This window comes from Medicago sativa, chromosome 8 (assembly GCF_051527215.1).
Source record: "Medicago sativa cultivar Bolivia chromosome 8, Bolivia_mono, whole genome shotgun sequence".
NCBI classification, from domain to species: domain Eukaryota; kingdom Viridiplantae; phylum Streptophyta; class Magnoliopsida; order Fabales; family Fabaceae; genus Medicago; species Medicago sativa.
In genome coordinates this window covers 4,934,612-4,962,223 of record NC_140756.1, presented here as the reverse complement: position 1 = coordinate 4,962,223, position 27,612 = coordinate 4,934,612, and the positions used below count along the sequence as shown (strand labels likewise).

The 27,612-nt window shown below is 34.8% G+C and overlaps 2 protein-coding genes, 1 long non-coding RNA gene and 1 pseudogene across 4 annotated transcripts; 3 read left to right on the top strand and 1 right to left on the bottom strand.

Annotated features, from left to right (window-relative positions):
* The first annotated feature begins 182 nt into the window (after positions 1-182).
* Positions 183-1,548, top strand: LOC146896333 (uncharacterized). Its single transcript, XM_085733099.1, has one exon. It carries the CDS (start codon positions 535-537, stop codon positions 1,546-1,548), a length of 1,014 nt encoding a protein of 337 aa, XP_085589225.1. The 5' UTR covers positions 183-534.
* Positions 1,549-16,845: 15,297 nt separating this feature from the next.
* LOC146896332 (uncharacterized) lies at positions 16,846-20,101 on the top strand. 2 transcript variants are annotated; one of them, XR_015022098.1, is made up of 4 exons: positions 16,846-18,473; positions 18,583-18,900; positions 19,145-19,199; positions 19,889-20,101. It is a non-coding gene; the product is annotated as an uncharacterized LOC146896332 (long non-coding RNA). The 2 variants fall into 2 exon arrangements; XR_015022097.1 differs by having other exon boundaries at positions 18,583-19,199.
* A 2,139-nt stretch (positions 20,102-22,240) lies between these two features.
* On the top strand, positions 22,241-23,346 carry LOC146896331 (uncharacterized). The gene is made up of 3 exons (XM_085737849.1): positions 22,241-22,396; positions 22,506-22,562; positions 22,771-23,346. The coding sequence occupies exons 1-3, from the start codon at positions 22,326-22,328 to the stop codon at positions 23,333-23,335; spliced, it is 693 nt and encodes a 230-aa protein (XP_085593975.1). The 5' UTR covers positions 22,241-22,325; the 3' UTR covers positions 23,336-23,346.
* Positions 23,347-24,544: 1,198 nt separating this feature from the next.
* Positions 24,545-25,961, bottom strand: LOC146896330 (protein FAR1-RELATED SEQUENCE 5-like; annotated as a pseudogene).
* Between the last annotated feature and the right edge of the window lie 1,651 nt (positions 25,962-27,612).

Sequence of the window (27,612 nt, the reverse complement as noted above, 5' to 3'; positions counted from 1 at the left end):
ATATATTTAGTTGAAAACCATAATTCAGGCCAATCCACTTGCAAATAACCTGTTGCCCAAGCAGAACAATCCAACTTAGGCCTAAGCCTTCCCAAATCACCTATTTCAAAGGAGATTTCTAAAATTTCAAACATGTTTCAGAAAGTGTAGTTCCAGACAATATATTTTGTTCAGAGTTGTTGAGACATTGAGATTTCAGATGTACACAATAGTATTTTGTGATATTTTATGTTATCTTTTATTTTAATGTAGTAGTTGAAGTTACCTCTGCAGAAGTATGGTGACCCATACTTGTTGAAGTGTTTAAGACTTTGTAATCTTGGTTAGGTGACAGACTACTATGCTGTCCTGCTGTTCACTTTTTCTGTTTTTTCTATATATTGTATCAGAAGCTTTATTTTGATGTAGAATGAAATTATCTCTAAGTTTCTGAAATTACTTTTAGTTCTTACAAATGGTATAAAGAGCTTCTTTGTTCTTAAAGGGCCTGTGATTAAAAACCCTTGCTTTCTTGATACCCAACAATTTTTCTTGATGGCTTCAAACAATATTACCCTTCCAGCACCTCTTGTATTTACAGGAAAGAAATATGAAATCTGGTCTGTGAAGATGAAGACTCATTTGAGGGCCTATGATCTTTGGGAAGTGGTGGAAACAGCTGCTGAACCACCACCTTTGCAAGAAAATCCAACTGTTGCTCAAATGAGATACCACAGTGAGCAAGTTGCCAAGAGAGCTAAGGCTCTTACCATCCTTCACTCTGCTGTGAATGATGAAGTTTTCATGAGAATCTCACACTTGGAGACAGCAAAGCAAGTTTGGGAAAAGCTAGAAGAAGAGTTTTTTGGGAATGAAAGAACCAAACAGATGCAGGTTCTAAATCTCAAAAGAGAGTTTGAAGCCTTAAAGATGAATGAGGCTGAAAACATAAATGATTTCATGACGAAAGTTATGAAAGTTGTGAATCAAATCAGATTGTTGGGAGAACAATTTCTTGATAGCAGAATTGTAGAAAAAGTTTTGGTGGTTTTACCTGAAAGATTCGAATCAAAGATTTCTGCACTTGAAGAATCAAAAGATCTTTCCAAGATAACCTTAACAGAGCTTGTAAATGCTCTTCAAGCTCAAGAGCAGAGAAGACTTTTGAGACAAGAGGAAGCATCAGAAACAGCTTTACAAGTCAAGCACAAAGGAAAAGCCATAGCAACCAAAGATGAAAAGAAATTTGTTGGAGAGCATTCTGGGAAAGATACAAAGAAGAAGGAAAGATTTCCAAAATGTGGAATTTGCAAAAGAACAAGTCACAAGGAAAGTGATTGTTGGTACAAGGGAAAAACACCACCACCATTTCAATGTAGATATTGCAATAAAACTGGGCATATTGAAAGGTTTTGTAGGCTGAAACAACAGCAACAAAATCATACTTCTCAAAAGGCAAATGTGACTGAAACTGAAGATAGTGAAGAACTCTTGTTCATGGCTAATACTACAAGTAGTTCGGAGGATGGAGACACATGGTTTATTGATAGTGGCTGTATTAAAGGATAAACATTCATTATAATATTTTGGCATTTAAAGTATGATATCTCAGTCAACACCTATTCATCAGAATATGATTATATTCAATTAGTATGTATTACTGTCATTTACTAGGATATAATGTTAATTCATAGAATAGAGTCTCGGTCAACTATAGAAGTAATTATCTTTCCATTTACTGTAAGGTATTCTTATGTATATATGTAAGCTATTGTACATCAATGAAAAGCACTCAAAATCAAATACTCTCTTATCTTATATGGTATCATCCGCCTATAGCTTAACAGCATAAGATCCTTGGCCGCTTTATTTTTTTTTCCACAACACCATGTCTTCCACAACAACTTCTGCCAACAACAATGACAACACCTTTTTGGTAGGCACCAAAACAGTGATTGTCCTAAACACACAACACTCCATCAAACTCAAAAGTAACAATTACGCTGCTTGGCATGTCCAAATGAATGCTCTTTTCATTGGATATGACCTTAGTGGATTCATTGATGGCACAACAAAATGTCCTGCTGAATCTGATCCAGATTTCAAATATTGGAAAAGGCAAGATCAACTAATCTTGCATGCTATTATCACTTCTGTTGATCATAGTATCATCACTGTCCTTGGCAATGTGAAAACTTCACAACAAGCTTGGGACACTCTAAAGAAAATGTTTGCTAGCAAGACCCGTGCTCGCATCATGCATCTTAAGGAAAGACTCTCCAGATTCACCAAAGGAGACAGTCCTATTTCCGACTATCTTCATAGCATCAAGGCTGTTGCAGATGAGTTGGCTCTCATCAACTCACCCTTGGATGACGTCGATCTCGTCATTCACACTCTCAACGGACTAGGATCCGAATATCGCGAGATCTCAACTGCTCTCCGCACCCGGGAAAATCCCATCAGCTTTGAAGAACTTCATGATCTTCTCTCTAATTTTGAGAACTATCTCAAAAGGGAAGACAACATGAACAACAACTCTTCTCTGTCATCCATTGCCACAACCAATGCAGCCTTCAAGGGCAAGCCTTACAATCCGAGACGAGGTACAACACAAGGTCCTTCAAACTCCAACTCCCTCCGATCTACATCACCCACTCAATCTAAGAAAGTTGTCTGTCAGTATTGTGACAAATCAGGGCACACTGCCAAGATTTGTTACAAGTTGCATGGTTATCCAAAACGTCCAAATGGACCCACGACGCATCATGCTCGCACTATGTCTCGTTCTGTTCCACAAGACTGGATCATAGACTCTGGTGCAACACACCACATCACCAATGCTTTGGATAACCTTCATCTCAGCACTCCATACCATGGCACAGATGAGTTACTAGTCGGAGATGGCTCTGGTCTGCCCATCACTCATACTGGTAAAACTTTTCTTCAGACTCTCTCTCACCCTCTCAAATTACCACATATTTTACATGTTCCAAAAATCTCAAAAAATTTAGTTTTTGTCTCATCTCTTTGTCAAACTAACCCTATATATGTGGAATTTTTTCCTGATCATTTTTTGGTAAAGGACCTGAAGACAAGGGCCCCTCTAATCAAAGGTCACCATAAGCACGGTCTCTACATTCTACCACAACCATCCACCACACCCGCAGCTTTTCTCACTACCTCCACAAATCCTCCATGGCATCACATCCTTGGTCACCCGTCAGATCGCATCTTGAGACAATTTCCCTTTATTCAGCAAATAAAACAGAAGGATCAACAACCATGTATCTCTTGTAACATAGTTAAGAGTCATAAGCTACCATTCTCTACATCGAGTCTCTCTAGCAAAAAACCTCTTGAACTATTGTACACAAATGTATGGGGACCTTCCCCAATTAAATCAATAGATGGTTATTCTTATTATTTGATTGTTGTTGATTACTTTACCAAATATATTTGGCTTTACCCCTTAAAAAATAAATCAGATGTCTCTGTAATTTTTCCCAAATTTAAAAACCTTGTAGAAAAGTTTTTTAATTTACCCATAGTTACCCTTTATTCTGATAATGGGGGAGAATTCATCAAATTAAAAAATTTTCTTACCACTCATGGTATTTCTCACTATACAACCCCACCCCACACACCCGAACTAAATGCCACAGCTGAGAGACGTCATAGACACATAGTTGAAACTGGAAAAGCGTTACTTCATACATCAAACTTACCTGCACCTTTTTGGAGTTACGCATTTCGTACAGCTGTATATCTTATAAATCGTCTCCCCACACCCGTACTTCAAATGAAATCTCCTTTTCAACTACTTCATCATATCGACCCAAATCCCCTACACCTTCACTCCTTTGGTTGCCTTTGTTTTCCATGGCTACGACCCTACACCTCAAACAAATTTCAACCTCGATCCCATCTTTGCATATTTATTGGTTATGCTGACACTCAATACGCCTATCATTGCCTTGATCCTGTCACCCACAAAACATATACATCCAGACATGTGAAATTCTATGACCACATTTTCCCATACACCACACTTCACACCAGCCCTTCCCCAACACCTATTCCAATTGAAATCATTGACCAACCCATGCATACTATACTTAAGGTCCAATCACCAATACAACAACCAAACCTACCAAACCTTCCCAATAACCATCCGGTGACAGATCAAGAGGGTCCTGCAACTTCAGCACCTTCACCAGGTAATGCTCTAATCCTTCCACAACCTGCTCCAAACATTTCTATGGCAACTAACCCTATTGCAGCCACTGGAACATCCAATAAACCAATTACTCGATCTCAAAACAACATATTCAAGCTAAAGAAACTTTTTCAAGTTACCAAGTATCCATTAGCTGAGAATGTTGAACCATCCAGTGTTAAAGAAGCCATGAAATATGAACATTGGAGAAAAGTCATAAATGAAGAATTTGAGGCATTGTTAAAAAATGGCACTTGGTCACTTGTTCCTCCTCCCAAAAATATAAATATTGTGGGATGCAAATGGTTATTTCGCATCAAAAGACAAGCTGATGGATCTATCTCTCGCTACAAAGCTCGACTTGTAGCAAAAGGTTTCACTCAATGTCATGGTGTTGACTTTCATGAAACATTTGCTCCTGTTGTTCGACCGCAAACAATCAAAGTTATCCTCACTCTTGCATTGGGGAAGAAATGGCAAATGCATCAATTGGATGTCAATAATGCGTTCCTTCAAGGAGACCTTCAAGAACAAGTTTACATGTCACAACCTCCAGGTCTCAAGGACCCGCAACATCCTCACTATGTATGTAAACTACATAAGGCTATCTATGGTCTTCGTCAAGCACCAAGAGCATGGCATGATGCGTTGAAAAACTTCACCTTGGCCTATGGTTTCCGCTGCAGCAAAAGTGACCCATCAGTGTTCATTTATTTGGATGGAGGTATAATGGCTTACTTTCTTGTTTATATTGATGATTTACTTCTCACTGGGAACAACAATAAGTTCTTACAACAGTTCATATCCTCTCTCTCACAAAAATTTTCCTTAAAGAATATGGGAGCTCGCATTATTTTTTGGGAATAGAACTCATTCCCACATCATCAGGTATTCTCTTATCTCAGCATAAACACATTCGTGATATCCTCCAACGCTTTGACATGGAGGGCGCAAAGCCATCACCCACACCTCTCTCAGCAACTGCTGCTCTTCAACTCCATGATGGAACACCATCCACTGATGCTACTGAATATCGTAAGATAATTGGAGCTCTTCAATACCTAAATCTTACGAGACCAGATATCTCTTTCGCCATCAACAAGCTTGCTCAATTTATGCATAAACCCACAACGCAGCATCTTCAACATCTTAAAAGGATTCTTCGCTATCTCAAATCCACCATTAATCATGGTATCCTTCTGCAACCCTCATCCTCGTGCAACTTAGTAGCCTATTCTGATGCAGATTTGGGAGGAAATGTTGATGACCACACCTCTACATCCGCATATATCATTTTTTTGGGTCTGAATCCAATCTCATGGCTGTCTAAGAAGCAACGAACGGTCACAAGGTCATCTACTGAAGCAGAATATAGAGCAGTTGCCACTGCTGCATCTGAAATCATGTGGCTTGTAAACCTACTTAGTGAGCTTAATGTTCCCATGACCACTACTCCAAGATTACTTTGTGACAATGTTGGAGCCACTTACCTTTGTGCCAATCCAGTTCTCCACTCTCGCATGAAACACATCTCAATGGACTACCACTTTGTAAGAGAGCAGGTACAAGCAAACAAATTACAAGTCTCTCATGTCTCTACCAAAGATCAACTTGTAGACATACTCACCAAACCTCTCGCTGCAGGCAAGTTCAATGAAATCACATCCAAGATAAAAGTTACAAATGGTAACTTTATCTTGAGGGGGCATATTAAAGGATAGACATTCATTATAATATTTTGGCATTTAAAGTATGATATCTCAGTCAACACCTATTCATCAGAATATGATTATATTCAATTAGTATGTATTACTGTCATTTACTAGGATATAATGTTAATTCATAGAATAGAGTCTCGGTCAACTATAGAAGTAATTATCTTTCCATTTACTGTAAGGTATTCTTATGTATATATGTAAGCTATTGTACATCAATGAAAAGCACTCAAAATCAAATACTCTCTTATCTTATAGGCTGCACACAACACATGACTAGCAAACCAGAACTGTTTTCAGAGCTCAAACCCGCTGCAGGATCTGTAAAGATTGGAAATGGACAGAAAGTTGCCATCACAGGTCGAGGAACGGTGAAAATTCACACTGCAACAGGTATTAAATACATTTCTGATGTACTTTTAGTTCCTGAACTTGATCAAAACCTGTTGAGTGTGGGCCAAATGATTGAAAAAGGTTATTGCTTGTTATTTAAAGAAGGAAGTTGTGTGGTTACTGATGTTAATGGTCATGAATTATTTGAAGTAAATATGAGAAAAAGTTTTCCTATTAACTGGAATTTAGTTTCTGAACATGAATGTAAAATGAGTAAGGCTGAAATTGATTCTAAGCTTTGGCACAAAAGATTTGGCCACTATAATTTGAAATCTATTTAGTTTGCTCAAAAGCAAGAGTTAGTCAAAGACTTGCCCAATATTCAAAAATTTTCAGAGGTGTGTGAAGGTTGTCAACTTGGTAAGCAACATAGGTTGCCTTTTCCAAGTTCAGCAACATGGAGAGCAAGTGAAAAACTTGAATTGGTTCACTCAGATGTTTGTGGACCTATGAATACTACTTCACTCAATGGAAGCAAGTATTTTATTCTTTTTATTGATGATTTTACAAGGATGACTTGGGTTTATTTTCTGAAACAGAAGTCTGAAGTTTTTTCTGTTTTTAAGAAGTTTAAGGTCTTTGTTGAAAATCAAAGTGGTTGTTTATTGAAGAAACTCAGAACTGACAACGGGAAGGAGTATACTTCTGCAGAATTCAATAAATTTTGTGATGATTTGGGTGTTGAACGTCAACTTACTGTCAGCTACTCGCCTCAACAGAATGGAGTTTCTGAAAGAAAGAATAGATTTGTCCTTGAAATGGCTAGATGCATGATTTTTGAGAAGAAATTGCCAAAGTCCTTTTGGGCAGAAGCAATAAACACTGCTGTCTATCTCCAAAATCGACTTCCTACAAAGGCTGTAGAAGGGATGACACCTATTGAGGCTTGGGGAGGCATCAAGCCGTCTATCAAGCATCTAAGAGTGTTTGGTTCTCTGTGCTACACTCACATACCAGATGTGAAAAGAAGCAAATTGGATGAAAAGGCTGAAAAAGGAATTTTAATAGGCTATAGCTCAAAGTCTAAGGGCTATAAAGTCTATGGAATTGATTCAAATAAAATTTACATTAATAGAGATGTTAAGGTGGATGAAGATGCATATTGGAATTGGGAGACCTCTCAAGTTGATAGAGGTTCAACTTTGCCTTCTCTCGAGGATACAAATGAAGATCAAGATGAAGAAGTTGATGATGACTTTGCTGTAAGAGGTACCCGACCTCTTTCAGAGATTTATCAAAGATGCAATAGTGCTGTCCTTGAACCTACCAACTTTGAAGATGCTAGTAAAGTTGAGGAATGGTACCAGGCTATGAAAGAGGAGATGGACAACATTGAAAAGAACAAGACATGGCAGCTGGTTGACAAGCCTAGAGACAAGAATGTCATAGGAGTGAAATGGGTCTATAGGGTCAAGATGAACCCAGATGGATCCATCAACAAATACAAGGCCAGACTTGTTGTCAAGGGCTATGTTCAACAATCCGGGATCGACTACACAGAAACATTTGCACCGGTAGCAAGAATGGATACTATTCGAATTCTTGTAGCATTGGCAGCACAAATGAAGTGGAAAATTTGGCATTTAGACGTCAAATCAGCATTCTTAAATGGAAACCTTGATGAAGAAATTTATGTTGCTCAACCTGCTGGTTTTTTGGTAAAAGGGAGGGAAGACAAGGTCTATAAGCTTCATAAAGCTTTGTATGGGCTGAAACAGGCCCCTAGAGCTTGGTACAGCAAAATTGATAGCCACTTTCTTGATCAAGGATTCAAAAGGAGTGAAAATGATGCAACTCTTTATGTAAAAAAGTTGTTGGATGGTGGATCCTTAATTGTCTCTTTGTATGTTGATGACTTGCTAGTAACAAGCAATAATCAACAAGAAGTTCAACAACTTATGGAGGAGATGAAAAACCAGTTTGAGATGTCTAGCTTAGGGGAAATGAACTATTTTCTCGGCTTGGAAGTGCATCAATCTGAGAGTGGAATTTTTTTGAATCAAGAGAAGTATGCTCGTAAAGTTTTGAAGAAGTTTAAAATGGAAAGCTGCAAATCAGCTCCCACTCCTTTGGTGTGGAATTTGAAACTCTCAAAGGAAGATGAAGCTGAAAAAATTGATGTTTCTCGTTATAGAAGTTTGATTGGAAGTCTACTTTATCTTACTTCATCTAGACCTGATCTTATGTATGCAGCAAGCTTACTCTCAAGATTTATGCAGAGTCCTACCAAGACACATTTTGCTGCAGCAAAGAGGGTGCTTAGATATGTTAAGGGTACTACTCAATTTGGAATATGGTACATGCCAAGTGAAAATGGAAGTTTGTTGGGCTATGTTGATAGTGATTGGGCTGGAAATATTGATGACATGAAGAGTACTACAGGCTATGCTTTTTCTTTAGGCTCTGGCATGTTCTCATGGAACTCAAGGAAACAAGAAATTGTAGCTCAATCCACGGCTGAAGCAGAGTATGTAGCCGCAGCTGCAGCAGCAAACCAAGCTATTTGGTTGAGAAAAATACTCTTTGATTTGGGAATACAACAGCCGGAAGCAACTGTGCTTTATTGTGATAGTAAATCAGCAATTGCTATTGCTGAAAATCCAGTTCAACATGGAAAAACCAAGCATATTCAAGTGAAGTACCATGCCATACGCGAGACTGTCAAAAATCAAGAGATCAAGCTTATTCATTGTTGTTCCGACTCTCAAGTTTCTGATATATTGACTAAATCTATTCCAAGAGCTAAGTTTGAAAAGTTTCGAGAATTGCTTGGAGTGTCCATCCAAAATCTCAAGGAGGAGTGTTGAGACATTGAGATTTCAGATGTACACAATAGTATTTTGTGATATTTTATGTTATCTTTTATTTTAATGTAGTAGTTGAAGTTACCTCTGCAGAAGTATGGTGACCCATACTTGTTGAAGTGTTTAAGACTTTGTAATCTTGGTTAGGTGACAGACTACTATGCTGTCCTGCTGTTCACTTTTTCTGTTTTTTCTATATATTGTATCAGAAGCTTTATTTTGATGTAGAATGAAATTATCTCTAAGTTTCTGAAATTACTTTTAGTTCTTACAAGAGTGTACTTTTGAATGACTCAAAATTCACATTTTTTCCTAGCGAATCAATAATAACCAACAATATTGTGCAACTCGTGCAAATGTACATGTATCATTTACAATTTAATACATAAAGATGTTGACACTCAAGATAAAAATGAACCTTCCTAGTCAAATTTGTTTCTCAAAAGCGTCAAAGATTTCTTATCTTTAATAAGAATTTGAGTAAAGGCTAATGATGGTTCAAGGTAATTTCTTTGACAGCCAACAATGTGTCCAGTTATGGTACCAAAAGTCGGTAACTCTACACCGCAATTAGGAGCGAAAACTTCAACGAAATCATCTTCGGGAGGTTTAGAGCTGACAGCATTGTTATTAGTGCAGTTTCCTTTGCATAGTTCAACATATTGTAAGGCCATGCACCCTAAACCAGGACTGTCATTCAGGTTATGGAGCTTTTGATCTGTTCTATTCTTGTTCAAAATGTCGACAATTTCGCTTGCAGGGTTTCCTGTAAGACACAGAGAACACACAACCAGCTGATATCAGAGATATATTATAGTAAATATGCATATACACATAAATGAAGATTATGTTTATAGTTTATACTACTCTTGTTCAGTTTCCTTGAACTTCATATTGATTATTCACTTCTCACGTTAGTAGGATTCAAAATTGAACATGAAAGATTATTTTTCAATGTAAAATTGGAAAAAATAGACTGATGTGTTCCTTGAAAACGTAAAGCATTAGCATAAGTGCTTATGTATAAGTTATTTCTATAACGAAAGATAAACTCAAATTGTTTTAATATAAGCTACAAGTTGTTTTCATAAGCTATCCTATGGAGAGCATATAGAAATAAGTTGAAAACAACTTATGGACATATCATAAGTTGTTTTTGTGAGCTCTCTCAAATAATCTCAGAAGCCTTTATGCCATTAGATAAGATCAAATAAATCAATCCCAATCCAAATCCAAACAGGCTTAGAACCACAATCATTAGAAATGGAGGGAACAATGTTTAGAAACTAGCGGTTGATCAAAAATATGCACTTCGACACCAGAAATTTTCAGAACTAAGTTCAAACACACAGACATAACCTGCATTAAAATTTTAACTTAAAAAAAAAAAAAATCATGTTTTCAATCTTCACTTTCTTCTAAACACATAAACAATGACAAGCCTGCCCTCTGATGACATTAACCTTCACGAATACTTGCACTCTACTCATTTTTTCCACCAATTTTATTGCACAAAAAAAGTAATGCGAAGAACCAAATCATCTGTCTAAATTTGAATTCATAAAGATAATCAATCAGATAATCAGTTAGAAATTAAGTAATAAAATCCATATAAAGACCAAAAACACAAATATCTTGATCTGTGACTAATCCTATCAAGACAAACGATGAAATACTAATAAACAAAATTTACTTGCTGGTCTTTTTCAGAAACAAAAGAGAGTCTTCTCTTGAACAACTGAAAGAAAGGTGTCACTTCATAGTAAATGACCTACCAGATTAAATTACTATGTCCTTCATCTTCTAGCGGATATATCTTTTGCAAATACACAAAGTGGCACATATTGGCAAATGACAATATAATACTATATATTTCTAGAGACATCAAAATAGAGAAGGTACCAAGAAAATAGTTGATGTTCATAATTACCATGTACATAGATGATAGGTTGTAGTCAATAGTATGTCATATTGCAGTTATGGTTTTCAGTTTCACTGATGACATACTCTACTTACTGATTTTAATAACATTAAAAAGAATTTTGTTGCGTTGGATTAATAGACTCTAAATGTATGTATATACTTCAAATACTTGGTAATTTGGTCATAAAATGGCAAATCATAATAAATGCAGCTTGTCAAGGAAACCAATGTTGAACTTAACCAACATACTTGCATGAATCTATTGAGTGGAAGTCAGATGTGATCTCAGATCTAGGAGTTCCTACGTTGAAGTCAGTACGGGTAGGTCCTAGGTTGTAAGTTGTAAATTTGAAATTTGTTGGGAACTTAAAACAAGGACTACACTAGTGGATTTCCTTCCTGGCTTGGTAGCCTCCAAAGTAGGTGTGTTTGCCACCGAACTGGGTTAACAAACCTCCTGTGCTTTTTACTTTCTATCATTTACTTTTATCTTGTTTGTTTGTTATTGTTAGCACGATGTTTAAGCATTAATCTCAACATCCGTTTTTTGTCTGGTGTTGAAACATCGTATAAAACATTTGAAAGCTAACGCGCTAGAATTTCACAAACATTGGGAAGCTGGAATAATTCCCCGTTCCTAGAAGGGTCACTACCCGAGCCAATACAGGCCTGTTTTCTCTTGCTCGCTTGAGTCAACCTCTTCCTTTTCAGAGGGACCTCGTCCTCCTCAATATGATCGTCCATCACCCTCACAAGGAACCAAGCATCCACTGTGCGCTCTCTCTGGGCATCCCTCTTTCGGTTACTTGATACCTTCTGGTTCGACTTAAGGAGAAGGGAACAAATGTTTGGTATTTTCGACATTTTTCCTGCAAAAACAAAGTTTGTATGAACGTGTCAACAAAGGAAAAAAGGTTTAAAGAGGCAATGCAACAATAAGGCAAATTAACGAAGTCATCTACCGAGTATCTCCATCGTACTAAGAGAAAGCACTAAGCTCTGAGTATCGATCACATGAGGAACAATAACTGGATTCCTGCACGAATCCAACTGGCGGTTACCCTCCTCGTCCACTACGTCGGCGGGCTGGAATGACCTAACGAATTCATGGATTCTATCATGGTCTATTTTCTGTCGGCTCGACAAACGAGCGTATTTACATTTGAAGATCCTGGGTTTGTACTCAAAGTGGTCAGGGTACCAGAAAAAATGGAAACGAGGAATGCGGGTAGAGGCCACACCTCCTTTAGTGTGAGGCCTCTCCACCATCTTCAGCACATTGCTCAAAGCAACCTCAGTCCATGGTCGCAGAAGAAAGAATCGCTCTTTAAAGCTGTCTGCCTCCTTTTCGAAGGCATCAAAAACCTCTTGTTCTGACAAAGAGAGACCCACTTGCGCCCACCACTTTTCTCAGTTCCCCGTCAATCTGAAAAAATGCTAAAAAACAAGTCTTTGGAAGGGGAGACACGCAGGTATTGGTACACTAAGTCAAAAGCTTTGATGAAGGGATAAGAGTTCGGGTGCAACTGGGAAAGACATAGTTCAAACCACTAGAACAAACTGATTTGAAGGGGTGAGAAGAGGAGCCTAAACCCCATCTCCTTGAAAACCACCTCGTACATAGGAATACGCTTGGTGCAATACTTCAAGCAAATCCGATCCGAGGTGCTCGGGAAATTCACTTCCTAGTCTTCTTTCCTTCCAACAGAAAGATGCGGAATTTCCGCCGCACCATCCGGCGAGAACAAGGATATCACATCCAAGGGCTCTTTTCCCACCCAGGAAATGTCATGCAAGATGGCCTCGTTCCTATTAGGGTTACCTGTCATGAACCAAACCTGAAAGGAAAGCACGGAAAGGGTAAATCTAAACGATCAAACCCACATTTCCCTTACTTGTCAGACTTGCCACGGCTAAAGGAAACCCTCAAACGAGAAGAACGGAGGATGATCACCTTAAATTAACCACCACATGACGGCAACAAATCAAAACCCTAAAAAGGATGAAACTTGTCACCGGTGGTTCCTCCTCTAACATACGACATCTAAACAAACTATAAGTCTTAAAACTCCTCGTACACAGTGGAAACCACCAAAACAACAGTGGAAACCATTATAACGGAGTAACCCTAAGTCATTCATGCAAGATTACAGTTTTTAAACAACAAAAACTACAATGATCATACCAGAAAAATAGAAGGAGAATGCAGAACTTAACAAACCTTTGTTGTAGATGAGAGACTGGACTTGAAGATGGAAGGTTGAAGGTCCAAAATGCATTAAAACATTTGGGAAATAATCTTAAGTTCTTTGGGTTGCTAAGAATGCGAAATGATAAAGTGTTTCCAAACATACATTTGAAACTATTTATATTTCCCTCACAACCTTTCCGAAAACAGCGAGCAAGATCCGGTCCAGTCCTTCACATGAAACCCTTCATTAGTAAAGTGAAGCAACGATCCAGATCACACCCATCCACACATTCAACGGTTTTGATCAAATACACCTGACTCCCAATCGTCAGGATCAAATCAACGGTTACGATGACGCCTCATGAATGTAAACCGAGACACCCTCAAGGTGCTAGGTACTCAAGTATCATCATAGCCTTTACAAGTGGCATTAAGAAACCAAAGGTCATGTCCCCTCAGTCTCATCCTCGAAACATAAGCATTAATTACTGAATGACAAACGACCAACTCCCTAACGAGGGAATCTTTTTCACTTATGCACTACATGGGCGAACATAGCAGATCACATGATTACCAGACAATGATTCCTGCATAGGGTGGCGAACTAATGCAAAGGGTTAGCGAGCACAAATCATCTGCACAACGTTGTTAACCCTAATGACAACACGATCACCAAAGTGCTAAGTTCTGAGATATGCTCGCCTACTCTGACCAATCAATTCGCTTTTGGTAGAATTTGTGCGGTATTCCTTAGAAAACCATCCGGTTTCCCTGCAGACATGTCGTCCAAATAATCATACCAAACGAGCCTACTCAAGGTCTTGATGAGCATACTCTTATGAACGACACCGTTAACCCAAATTGATATAATCGCCGATGTGATAGGTTCTGAGATGATTCTAAATCACTTGTCTATCTGGCCCGCTGTTTACAAAGCCTACAAGGAATCTCATGGCGAGCAAACATTGTTCCGTCATCAGAATACCAGAAGGCTTCAACACTAATAACGAGCACATCCATGCAATATCCGCTTTATCAGGATATGCTTCAAAATACAGTAGAAACTCTTTAAATTAATTCTCGGTAAATTAATAAACTCTCTAAAATAATAAATTTGTCCGGTCCCGACTTGGGCCAATGTAAAAAATTGAAAAACTCGATAAAATAATAAGATAATAATTTTTCGGGAGATCCCTTTATAATTTTCGGTCCCAAGAAAATCATAAATTAATAATTCATAGATACTGAAAAAAAATATTAAGAATACATTGAACACATTTGTTCCTCTTGTTTACATTTACTGTACTTCAAAAGTCATTATTAATTTCTAATGCATATGAACACAGTAGTTACTAATTTACGTTGAGTCTCAGGGTTCGCTACAACGTAATTCTAAGAGGCATAGACTAATTTGCCTTTTTGTTTGGTATGTACAGTATAATTACTTAAAAACTCTTTAAATTAATAATTATTAATTTATCGATAAACTAATAACTCTCTAAATTAATAAATTTCTCCGGTCCTGACATTATTAATTTATACAGTTTTAACTGTACCACACAAGGCCTCCACGATCAGTTCCCTCGCTCAGTCTTAAGTCATCACTCTTTGTCAAGAGCCACAACTTGGGGGGCTACTCTTCTAGACTGGTCAATGACCTAGATCCAATAACAAATCAAGCCCAAATGTTGCATTTGGCAATTTACTCGCAACACAACCCCTCCCCGCAGGGGGGTGCTCAGAGCAACTGAGACCAGTTCAAACGAACTGTAACATCTCTTTCCCACGTTCCCGCGAATATCTCACCCGCGGTTACACTTACCTCGATTTCGTAACTGTCGGACACACGTGTGCCATTACAACGACTCTACATTCACCCACCTCTATAAATAGGAGGCTTCTCGCAGCCTCCAAAGGTAGAATCTCTTTCACCTCTCAACCACCATTCCGAACCTCCAAAAATACCCTCAATTTTCAAGACAAATAACACATGTAACAAATAGATAAAGATAAATTTTAATATTAAAACAAATGTAACAAACACGATATGAATATATATATATATATATATATATATATATATATATATATATATGTTTTTTCCTTTATCTTTTACAAAGTGTAACAAACTAGATGAATATATTTATACTTACTTTTTTATATCCCAGTTATACCCTTAAATAACTTTTTATATAATAAAGATTGTTGTTGGTGTCATTAAAAAAATTAGATTATTTTTTTTTTGTTATATTGTTGATGTAATTGAAATAGATAACCATTGTTAGTTTGATCTGTTATAACTTGAAAGCAATAAACATTTATATTTTTAGTTTTAATCAAAATCAAAATTTCATAAAAAAAACACAGTTCAACGTGAGTGACCGTCTTTTTGCTAATAATAATAATAATAATAATAATAATAATAATAATAATAATAATAATAATAATAATAATAACAAGGCTTAATTGCAGTTTTGGCCCCCTATGTTTTAAGAAGTTGCGATTTTGGCCCCCTAACTAAATAAACTACAAAACCTCCCCCTAAGTATTGACTTCTTCGCAGTTTTGACCCCATGCCAATTTTGACCAAGTCAAAGCTGACATGGACGCCACATATGTATTTATTTATTTTTTAATTCTTAAAAATAAAAATATATATAATTTTTTTATTTTTTAGTTAAAAAATATTTAAAAAATAAATACACACGTGGCTTCCATGTGTGCATTGACTTTGTCAAAATTGGCCTGGGGCCAAAACTGCAAAATAGTCAATACTTAGGGGGCGGTTTTGTAGTTTAATTAGTTAGGGGGCCAAAATCGCAACTTCTTGAAACATAGGGGGCCAAAACTGCAATTAAGCCTAATAATAATAATAATAATAATAATAATAATAATAATAATAATAATAATAATAATAATAATAATAATAATAATAATAATAATAATAATAACAACAACAACTACAACAACAACAACAACAACAACTAGACTTTTGACCCGTGCGTCGCACGGGTTTTCTCGACTATAATAGAGACCAATAAATAATCTTTAACGCGTAAGATCATTGATATGGTAGAAAATATTTTCTTCAAAAAAAAAAAAGAAGGCAAGCGGATAGGAATGAAATTGGTGTGCAATGCATTTTTTTTAGATGGAATTTGTTAGGTTAAATAATTGCAAGCCTAATAAAGCAAATGAGCAGGAAAAAATTAGGTTAAGTTGCTGCAGACGTAACAAAATTAATAAATAAAGATGTAAAAAAAAAGGCATGAAATTAAAAAATATCCAAAAAAAAAGTGTAAAATTTTTGACCAAAAAAAAAGTATAAAATAGAAGGATCATATGTGATCATTGATATGGTAGAAAATATTTTCTTCGATAAAAAAAGGCAAGGGGATAGGAATGAAATTGGTGTGCAATGCACTTTTTAGATGGAATTTGTTAGGTTAAATAATTGCAAACCTGATAAAGCAAATGAGCGGAAAAAAATTAGGTTAAGTTGCTGCAGACGTAACAAAATTAATAAATAAGGATAATTAATAATAATAATAATAATAATACTAATAATAATAATAATCTTATAATCTTATAATCTTATCTTATATAATAAAGCTTAACCCATAAAGCTATTTCTAACCCTAATATTTTCCCTCCATTTCTCCCTCCACTTTTCTGAGCCATTGGATCTTGCACATTTGGCGCCATTCAATTTTAGCCATTGATCATCTTACTTAATTAATGCCAGCCGAATTTTGTTATCAAGTTTGCTATAATTTTGGCCATCCGAATCCTTATTATTTTTTTTTTAATTCCTATCCTCCTTTTTTTTTTATTCCTATCCTCCTTTTTTTTCGAATCCTTATTTTTTTTAATTCCTATCCTCCTTTTTTTTTATTCCTATCCTCCTTTTGGCCGGCCGAATCCTTATTATTTTTTTTTTGAATTCCTATCCTCCTTTTTTTTATTCCTATCCTTCTTTTTTTTAAGCAAATTTTTTCTACACTTTTAGGTTTGCAATTATTTAACATAACAAATTCCATCTAAAAAAACGCATTGCACCAATTTTATTCCTATCCTTCTGCCTTTTTTTTTTATGAAGCAAATATTTTCTACCCTAATCTATTTCTTATTTCTTATTTCTTATATAATAAAGCTTAACCCCTAAAGCTATTTCTAACCCTAATATTTTTCCCCCATTTCTCCCTCCACTTTTCTGAGCCATTGGATCTTGCACATTTAGGCGCCATTCAATTTTAGTCATTGATCATCTTACTTAATTAATGCCAGCCGAATTTTGTTATCAAGTTTGCTATAATTTTGGCCATCCGAATCCATATTATTTTTTTTTTGAATTCCTATCTTTTTTTTTATTCCTATTCTCCTTTTTTTTTTAATTCCTATCCTCCTTTTTTTTATTTCTATCCTCCTTTTGGCCGGCCGAATCCTTATTATTTTTTTTTGAATTCCTATCCTCCTTTTTTTTTTTATTCCTATCCTTCTTTATTTTTAAGCAAATATTTTCTACACTTTTAGGTTTGCAATTATTTAACATAACAAATTCCATCTAAAAAAATGCATCGCACCAATTTTATTCCCATCCTCCTGCCTTTTTTTTTTTATGAAGCAAATATTTTCTACCCTAATCTATTTATCTATAAAAGTTAACCCGAAAGCTTATTTTAGCTCTAATTTTAACCTAAACCCTATTGCTGAAATTTACTGTTTTAACCCTAAAGCTTAATTCCGATTTGTTTAACCCTATTTTTTTGCAAGCCAAAAATCGTATTGTTCCTAATCGTTTCCTACTAAACAGATAAACATAAAAAAAAATCACTCCTATTAACAAATTGTTCCTATCCACTCCTATTAACAAAATATTATTAACAATAAAAACAACAAATCTGTTGCATATCCACTCTTATCTGTCGCTACAGTCCTTCTTAACAAATTCCACTCCCATTTATCTGTTGCATATCCACTCCTATTTTTTTGACAATACAGATCGCTCCAACCTTTATTAACAAAATTAACAAAATTTTCTTGCATTAATTTTGGTCATTCCTGCCAACTACCCACTGGTCCATTAAACATTTAATGTGGTCTTCCATATCTCTCCATGCAGCAAGTGAATTTGTATTCCACGAGAAGTCTGTCCAACTCCCCAATTCATTGTGTACACATGTCACCATGATTCAAATTCATTTTGTCTATGAGTCCGGTATAAATAGTGGCGTGCACATACCTTTGTGGTACAGTTAATCTTAATGGATTTCCATACAATTTCTGTTCTAATCAATCTAATCATGTTTCATTGAATATATTTGGTTCTAATCAGTTTCTTGGTGTTTTTTTGTGCAGCTCCTTTGAATCTAAATCCAGTCACTGATTTTGACAAAATTGTGAATGAATTACGACTTCAATACAAAAGGATTTGCATTCAGTTTCATGTTAGGGATGTAAGAATGCAACAGTGTCGTTTTTTTCCTGTGCTGGACTTGAATCAATGTGGTAACAATTTGTTATTTTCTTTTTATGCAGGGCGCTAGAAGGCCTACTCAAGGAGCAGCAAGGATGATCTTTAATTTCCTATTTTCTGTATCACTCAGTTTCTTAAGGTTGTACCAGCGCCGCTCCTCCTGTTTACCTCGCCGTCGTCTTGAATATTTTGTCGTTGAGGTAATTTTCTCTCATCATTTTTATTCATGTGCAATTCCTTTTCTTTTGAGGATAGTTGGTTTATCTTCAATTGTTGACCTTTTTCTTAATGTGTATCTGAATGGCTAAAATGGATTTTTGATTCGTTCGAGGTACAAATTGTTTTCTTAATTTTCTTTGGAATAGTGAGTTTTAGGACCGTTCTTCATCGACAACATGGTCTGGGCTACAATTACATTGATGTTGTCCCTCCTCACTATTGCAGATTCAAGTGTGTATTGTCTTTAATATTCATCCAAATTCCCTCCTCTACAAATTATGTAAGTTGAATCATCTTTCATTTTCATTTTTTATTTTGTTTTATGGGTTTGATTAGAAACAGTTTAATAATCTTTTTGGGGATTTTTACCAAAAAAATTCTTCAACAATGATTGATAAGGAGGATAATACTTAAGAGCCTTTTGATGAAGAGACAAAAAGTTGGGTATATTGTGTTATTTGAAGCCATCCGAACTATATAAAATTATAAATAGGATTTCACCTTTAATTTATCCCATCAACCTATAAATAGAGTGATCACTCATGACTCGGACATTGAGAAGGGCATATATAACTCCATTTTGCATATTAGTTTTAGTCCTTTTTATTTTTGAAATAATATTAGCTTTAGTCCTTGATATCTAAGTTCTTTGTATATTGCACAACATTTTTTCCCCAATATAATGGAATTGGGGAGCCAAAAAACTATATGTATTAGCACTAATCCTCATTTGAAATATATGAATTTTTTTTTTTTTTTGCAAAAAAAGCTTAAGTGTGTTTTATTGGATGAATATGAATCTTTTGTTGTTTTTTTTATGCATAAACTTTTGATCATAAAGATAAAATAGGGTGTTGAATAAGTGTTAGGGAATATGAGATGTGTACATGTATCATTGTGTTGTTGTTTCTTACAAGTTAAAGCTGTTTCTTTTTTACTGGTATTAATTTTTTTCTTTCACATTGACAGATTCATATTGTAGCATTTGAGAAAGAGAATGTAACCAAAAAGCTTTTCAGAAAGAGAAAAGAAATAGGATACTCATAGCATGATTCTCAATGGAAGAAAGATAGTAGCAATGACCAAAAAATAGAAAGTTTAAGCCACTCCACATTATTATTGTTGAGATTCTGAAATGGAAAATTCTATTGTTTAATGGTAAAAAATGGGAAATTCTTTGTATATATCTCTAAACTTGATACATATATTTAAACTTATATATAAATAATTATTCTTCTGGATTATATAATTGACTTTAAGCCTCAATGTGGAATCTCTAACAATCGGTTTAGTCATCATCCAAAAAAGTACATGGGTACCATACCACCTATAAATGGTTGTTTAAAGGGATCCTATTGTAAACTGAAAAAAGGACATCACCAATTTTACTTCAAATTTTAGTTAATATCAGTAAAATATGTGGTTTTTATATAATTGACTTTAAGCCTCAATGTGGAATCTCTAACAATCGGTTTAGTCATCATCCAAAAAAGTACATGGGTACCATACCACCTATAAATGGTTGTTTAAAGGGATCCTATTGTAAACTGAAAAAAGGACATCACCAATTTTACTTCAAATTTTAGTTAATATCAGTAAAATATGTGGTTTTTTATAGTTAACGGGTCTTAATTATTAGTTATAGTTCTACTTATTTTGATTTTCGAGATCATGCTAACATGTGTGTTAATTTTCCTTTTAAAAAAAATATTTTCCTAACTTTTGTTATCAAAAAGCAAACAAATAAGCTTAATAAATTACTCCCTCCGGTCACATTTATATGCAAAAAAATCACTTTTTAGATTCATTCAATACTTAATGTATTTGGTCAATATATAGACCAAATTCATTATTTATTCAATGAACCTAAAAAGTGCATTTTTGCTTATAAATGTGACCGGGGGAGTATCTTTTTGGATCTGCTAAAAGTAAATAGATGTTTTGCTAAGATTCAAATGTTATGAAGATTTTTATTTTTATTGCAACATTTATCTCTATTAATTTCTTTTGTAATTTTTAATAGTGTCAACCTGTTTTGTAATTTTAAATTTTTGACATTTCACCATCAAATAATGGTCATAACCGATGAAATCAATTTTCAATTCATTTTATTTTTTAATTTTTATATGACTTCTATTAAACTATATATGTTTACATTGTTGCGACTTATTCGTTTAACTTCTTCTTGGAAAGACCCGTGCGGGGTAGCACGGGTCAAGAGTCTAGTAGTAGTAGTAATAATAATAATAAGGGAAAATTACATCAACCTCCCCTGAAGTTTATGCAAATGTAAGAAACACCCCCTCTATTTTTTCACTATGCACAAACCTCCCTTATTATTTGATAAATCATGTGAGAGACCCCCTTTGCCTAACACTGTTAATTGACTGCCATTATACTTTTTCTCAATGTAAAGAGGTATGATCTTGGCTCCTAAGAACGGTTGTGTTGTTGTTCCTTTTCTGCATTCCTATTTCCGTTGGTTCCTTAGAAAACTAACAAAAGGAAAATTTGAATTGTTACTCGACTTGAATTGAACAGATTGTTGTGTTCTTTCAATTGTTGAGTAATTAATTTGCTTAACAGTGGCGGCCCTTAGGTTTAAGATCTTATATAAATCATCTACATATTTCAATCAAGTATTATTTGAATATCCTTTTATTCAAATCTACCAATATCAGCTTAACAGGGCTGCGAATCTTGCAAGAATTACTGGTTTGTCTATTGATTTTTTGAATTGCAGTGACCTGATATGTTATGCTCCAACTCAATTTAGCAATTGATGTGAATGGTAGTGTGGATTCGGTTGTTTCAGTTGGTTGATTTGAGAGGATTAAAGATTGGTTTTTTGAGAAAAAGGATGAAAGATTGCTTTTGATGACCTGGTTCCATATTCTCGAGTGTTTATTGATTCACTTCCTTTGGGTTTTCCATTCGAAGAGTGAGGAATACCATTTCCAGAACAACATGTTTAACCATTTCTCTCTAACGGAAGTTGGATTGTTCTAACGGTAAGGGAGGTGAATGATTTTTCGGAAAATAGAGGGGGTGTTTGTTGTATTTACATTAACCTCAGGGGAGGTCAATATAATTATCCCTAATAATAATAATAATAATAATAATAATAATAATAATAATAATAATAATAATAATAATAATAATAATAATAATAATAATAATAATAATAATCAAAATGGGTTAACAAGGCAATGAATAACGCAATTAATTGAATTGAATGAATAGTAACTGGAAACTCCAAAAATTGTGGGCACTAAAGTTGGGATGTTGGTTAAGTCACACATTATATATGTCAAGTCCTCATAGGTTAGGTTAGTAACCCTTGTGCGACTGCGAGCAATATTGTGCGAATGCGAGCAACATTTATCTACCGAAATAAAGCACTCCAATGGTGGTAAAAGGAATGGAAGATGAAGTAATTCCTCTCTTGGAAGAATATAAGCCAGTTACTAATACAAGGTACTCTGTCCCATTTAATTTTTCCACTTATAATTCTTTTTGCTTTTGCTTTTGATTTTTTTTTTTTTTAATTCATAAACGTTTGTTCGTATATATTCATTGTTTATAGCGATTGTGAAAAAGGCATGAAAGATGGGTTTGCGGAGATGAAAGAATCTGATGCAGTGTATGTACTACTCAATCCCTTTAATTTACCCTCACACAATTATACTATTTTTTTTTTTTTAGGGTTTGTTTGGATGGTCAATTTATTTGTGTGCTTTATAACACAAGCATTATTTATCGTGATTAAATAAGTCAATCCAAACTGACCCAAAAACTCTTACAAACCAATGTATGTATATAATCTCATGAACACATGTTAATATGCATAGGCACACTACTTCCATCGTCGCCAAGCGTAGGCCCAAAACTGGCATCGTCGCATGGCGTAGGAAGAAAACTTCCATTGTCGCCGTGCTCTCGACAATACTATGCTTGCTGTTGGCTATCTTGCCTATACTAAAGATGTCATCAGGTGGTCGTAACTTCATGGCAAAATATGAGAATATCATCATGGTCATACTCATCCCTCTTGTTTTGTTTATTCAATTAAGGCTGGTTTATATTAGTTCAATCCGCCCTATTGACAACAGAATCTTTGGGATCTTATTCATACTTTTGCTATCAGATGTAATTTCAGTCATAGAAGTTGGTCTTTTCTCATGGACTGCTGCTAGCATCATTTTGATCACTTCGGCCATCGTATTTGCACCGCTTGTCCATGATAATTGGGAATTCATCTCTACTGAAGACATTGTATTCTCAAAAGGAATACAAAAATTCGTATCAGTTATCTGTTTCATATCAATAGTTTACACTATTAAAAGCATAGTCTACTATGTTTATGTCAATAAAGATTTGGTGTGTGGATTTTGCGGCTCATCAATGTTATTATGATCCGGTTTTTTATAGTTTATATTCTCATTGTTGGTCCTTTTCCATTCCTTCTTTCTTTAACAGTCTAATGGTTTTAGTTTGAATTTGTGTTGATTTGATTATTATAAAGAAAATCAACTACAAAACGCATCTATAATCAAGTTTTAGCTGTTTTTGATGTAATTTTGTCTATACCCTAATAATTCGTTCTCAGTAATTTACCATCAAATTCAAATATTTATATATTTAAGCTATTAATTGCTGGATTAAGAGAAATCTTACTTTATGATTCTATACACTCACACACTCTCTCCAGTTGATTCCACCCACTATCTTCTATTGAGAGATTCTGATAAAAAAAGAAGTTTTTTTTCTAGTTTCTACCAGTCGATCTCTATTATTGAATGTGCAGTCTCAATTAATTCTCCCATTATGCAATTATATAGGTTGGAAATTATTAGGCAATGAAAAAAAAACACAAGTAACCGTGGATTGAATTCATTAGAATTTGGAAGAATTCAAGAAAACAAATTATTTGAGATTACTCATATTACAAAGTTGGAAGATTCTAATCGAAAATTGATGAACAACTCTGCGTATTTACTTAAAAAAAATACATATATTTCAACAAAATTCAGAACAAGGATGACATAGGCTTTGTTGTGCGTTACTTGGTCACTTGAAACCACAACTTGGTCACTTGAAACCACAACATATGATCATAGTCTTGTTAAAGAAAAACATAATACCAGGAGCAAGTATGTTGGGTGTTCGAAGACAAGGATTTTAGTGTACAAACTTTTTATTAGGTAAAGTTTCTAATTATTCATTAAAACTTGATACAATTTCAAGAAATTGTTAATTCTACTTTGTCATCATGATATAGAATTTTCGCTCCTAATGCTTCTCATGACGAACTATCTTGACACAAAATGACATTTTGTGTCTTTCTACAAGCAAGCTCCTGATGCTATAAGAAGTTTGTATTCAACTCTCACTAATTAGTAATGCACTTGGACAGTATTAAGAGAGAGCTTGCAACTGATTGACAATTAAAGTCACATCTGTTATTTCTTCAGGCAATTACAAGTGCTGAATGTATTTAAAGGTTTACTGGTTATGTTCCATATCATCACGTTTTGTCAAGTGTGAGTAAGTAAGGAGAGAAATTACAACCAAGGGCATGACAAGAAAAGAAACACAGCTGAATAGAAAAGTGTATCCCATGAATCAACTTGAAATAAACAGATTCTGTCTGAGAAAAAGGTATAGTACATGCCTGTAAAAAGGAATAACAATTATATTCCAATGATTAAGTACTCGAATAGCATGGCAGCAAAGGATACCAACAAATTGAAAAAGTTGACAGCTACACTCAACACTTTGATCTTCAGAGTTGAAGGTAACTTTATGCTTCCTCATAGCCCCAAACAAGCACACATCATATTCATATAACACTAAGTTCTGCCTGCATATTACCAAAACAAGATTACATGATTTTTCATATTCCCGACGAACAAGAGAAAAAATTGTCGGTGTATAGACATCTCTTGGATTTCTCAGTAACATGATGTTCATATTCAATGATGGCATCTTCTGGCTCATTTCATATTTAGACTCTACCTCCTTATATCGCATATCATCTAGAAATCTCTCAAAATTTCTGAAAAATTCTAACACATTAAAGGTAGGCTTCATGTAAAGCCTTAAACGAACATTAAAGCTCTCACTTAATTGTGTTGTTGTAGCACTGGCTGAAAAAGTGTGTCGCCCATATACCGAAGCCCATTTTTCCTTTTTTTAAAGAAATCTTGCATCCATTTATTTTGGCGAAGATTATGCTTGTTAAGTAATGACTCCCAAGCATTCAGAAAATCATCCTCATACTCGAAACCATAAATGCAACTTTGCAACTCGCTAGCAAAATAATTAGATCGCTGAAAGGCATAATTAACATTCTTTAGTGCATTTTGAAATAAATGCCACAAGCATAAACGATGATATGACTCGGGAAAAACCTCTGGAATTGCCTTTGCCATTGCAGGATCTTGATCTGTTAAAATTGTCATCGGCTTTTTACCACACATAGCTTTAAGAAAAGTCTTGAACAACCATATAATAATGCTGCACCGAATAACACACTTTCTCGATGATGATTAAATCCAACAAACGGAGCAAATGGTTGTAAACTCTTATTAGTGCGATAAGTGGTATCAAAATCCACAACCACTTTAGCATCAGCCCAAAAGATGTTTGTTATTAGATTATCAACGTCTAGTTGAATTTCATAAAAGAATGATGAATTCTCTGTTTGCTTTGATTTAAAATAATGAAGAAGAGTATATGCCTCACCTTCCTCCATTTCCTTCATCCTCTTAGAATTTAAATGATTGCTAATATCTTTAGTAGTGCAACCAACATTTTCTCTCCCTCCAACTTGTCGACTAATGAACTCAAAAATTAGTTTCTGTCGTATGCCGGACCGGTTCGCCATTTCAACTTCAGTCGCTTGAGCGACGGTAACTTTTCTTTGTGATGGTAACTTATGCCTACTCCTGGGGGTTGCAAGTTCATGGTAATTATGGTCTTTTGACAAAAGATGTAACCACATATTTTCCATTCGATTCTCGACCAATTCCTTCTTCATCTTTTATTCTCTTGAAGCCTTCTCTAAAACAAGAAAATTTTCGAGATGTCATACTGAATCACGTTCTGAACACCATCGTGAGTTAACTCATGCTGGTTTTGTTTTCACATATAATTGACAAATTGAAGGTAGAAGTGATCAATCTATCACACCCCAATCACTGCATTCCATATGACTAACACACATGTCTCACTAGTGGTATAAGGCCTGCTTTCCATTGCCACTAATCCACACCATGAAAAACACGTGTGAAAGGTTTTGGAATAAACAAATAAAATCCGAAGAATATAATCTGTCATATATATTATTGAAAGAATTTGTGAGGAAGGTTGATAAAGTCAACATAACACCACTAGGGTCTACTATGTTGTAGATGCATATATAAAGCAATCCATTATGTTGTTCTTCTCCAAGTTCAAATCAAGAATGATGAACAAAGGTAACCTACGTGAGTTAACTCACGCGGAGTTAAGTCACGTGGTATTTAACAGTTGCGTGACTTTTAACTTTTAAGTTACACTGAGGATATTTTTGAAAGTGCAGTTGGGAACGATCAAAACGTGATTGGAGAAGAACAATTTTCGTTTTTTTTTTTTTTTGCTGTAATGTTAACCTTAAAGTTGTAATATGAGGTGGTTGTTGGATTTCATGAATAACTTTAATTACGTTGATATATAAAATATAATATCAATTATTATTAATTGTTAATGCACTTGGTTAAATAAATATAATGAATATTTGTATTGGGCTTAATTGTGAATGACCCGTGATGGGTTGGGTCATTCTTTACGTTAGCCTGTTGAGAGGTCTCTACCCTCATCTGGTGGATATATATAACCTGACTATCCCATTAGGTCAGTTATCACTGAGCCGTTATTCCATCAGCAAGAGGGCACTTACAACTTCTCTATCAACGATTCAAGAAGTATCAATGGATCCAACAATGACAGGTACATGTTTACATGCTTTATCGATAATTTTCTATTCATTCAATATGCCATGTTTTGTGTCTATAACTATTTAAAACACCGTAATTTTCATGAATTGGTATCAGAGCCAATTAGACACATTGTATGGTTAAACGATTGCATGAATATTATTATTTGGGTTAAATATGTTTTTGGTCCCTATAAATATGTCAACTTTTCATTTTAGTCCCTCTAAAATTTTCCTTCAACTTTTAGTCCCTATAAAATTTTCAAACTTCACTTTTGGTCCCTCTTTTAAAGTAAACTCATATGTAGAATTCATATTTTTTAATAAAATTTTCCAGAAAAATTCCAAATATTATAAGAATCACTCCAAAAAAAATTTAGAATTTTTTAACAAAACATGAATTTAATATGAATTTTTATATTTTTTACGGTTAAAAATTCATATTTAATTTGTGTTTTGTTAAAAAATTCTAATTTTTTTCAGGAAATTGTTTTAGAATATCTTACACATTTCTGCACAATTTCATTAAAAAATACATAAATTAAGTTGAAAATAGGGACAAAAATAGTGATTGAAAATTTTATAGGGACCAAAAGTTAAAGGAAAATTTTAGAGGGACTAAAACGAAAAGTTGACATATTTATGGGGACCAAAAACATATTTAACCCTTATTATTTTTCATTGTACGATTCTGTTTGTTGGATGCATGCGATTA

Bases quoted from the DNA above. Each gene is read 5' to 3' on its own strand.
- LOC146896333 (XM_085733099.1), top strand. From the start codon at position 535: ATGGCTTCAAACAATATTACCCTTCCAGCACCTCTTGTATTTACAGGA.
- LOC146896331 (XM_085737849.1), top strand. From the start codon at position 22,326: ATGGTGGTAAAAGGAATGGAAGATGAAGTAATTCCTCTCTTGGAAGAA. The intron at 22,397-22,505 runs GTACTCTGTCCC...CATTGTTTATAG, and splicing joins AAGCCAGTTACTAATACAAG to CGATTGTGAAAAAGGCATGA. The intron at 22,563-22,770 runs GTATGTACTACT...TAATATGCATAG, and splicing joins ATGAAAGAATCTGATGCAGT to GCACACTACTTCCATCGTCG.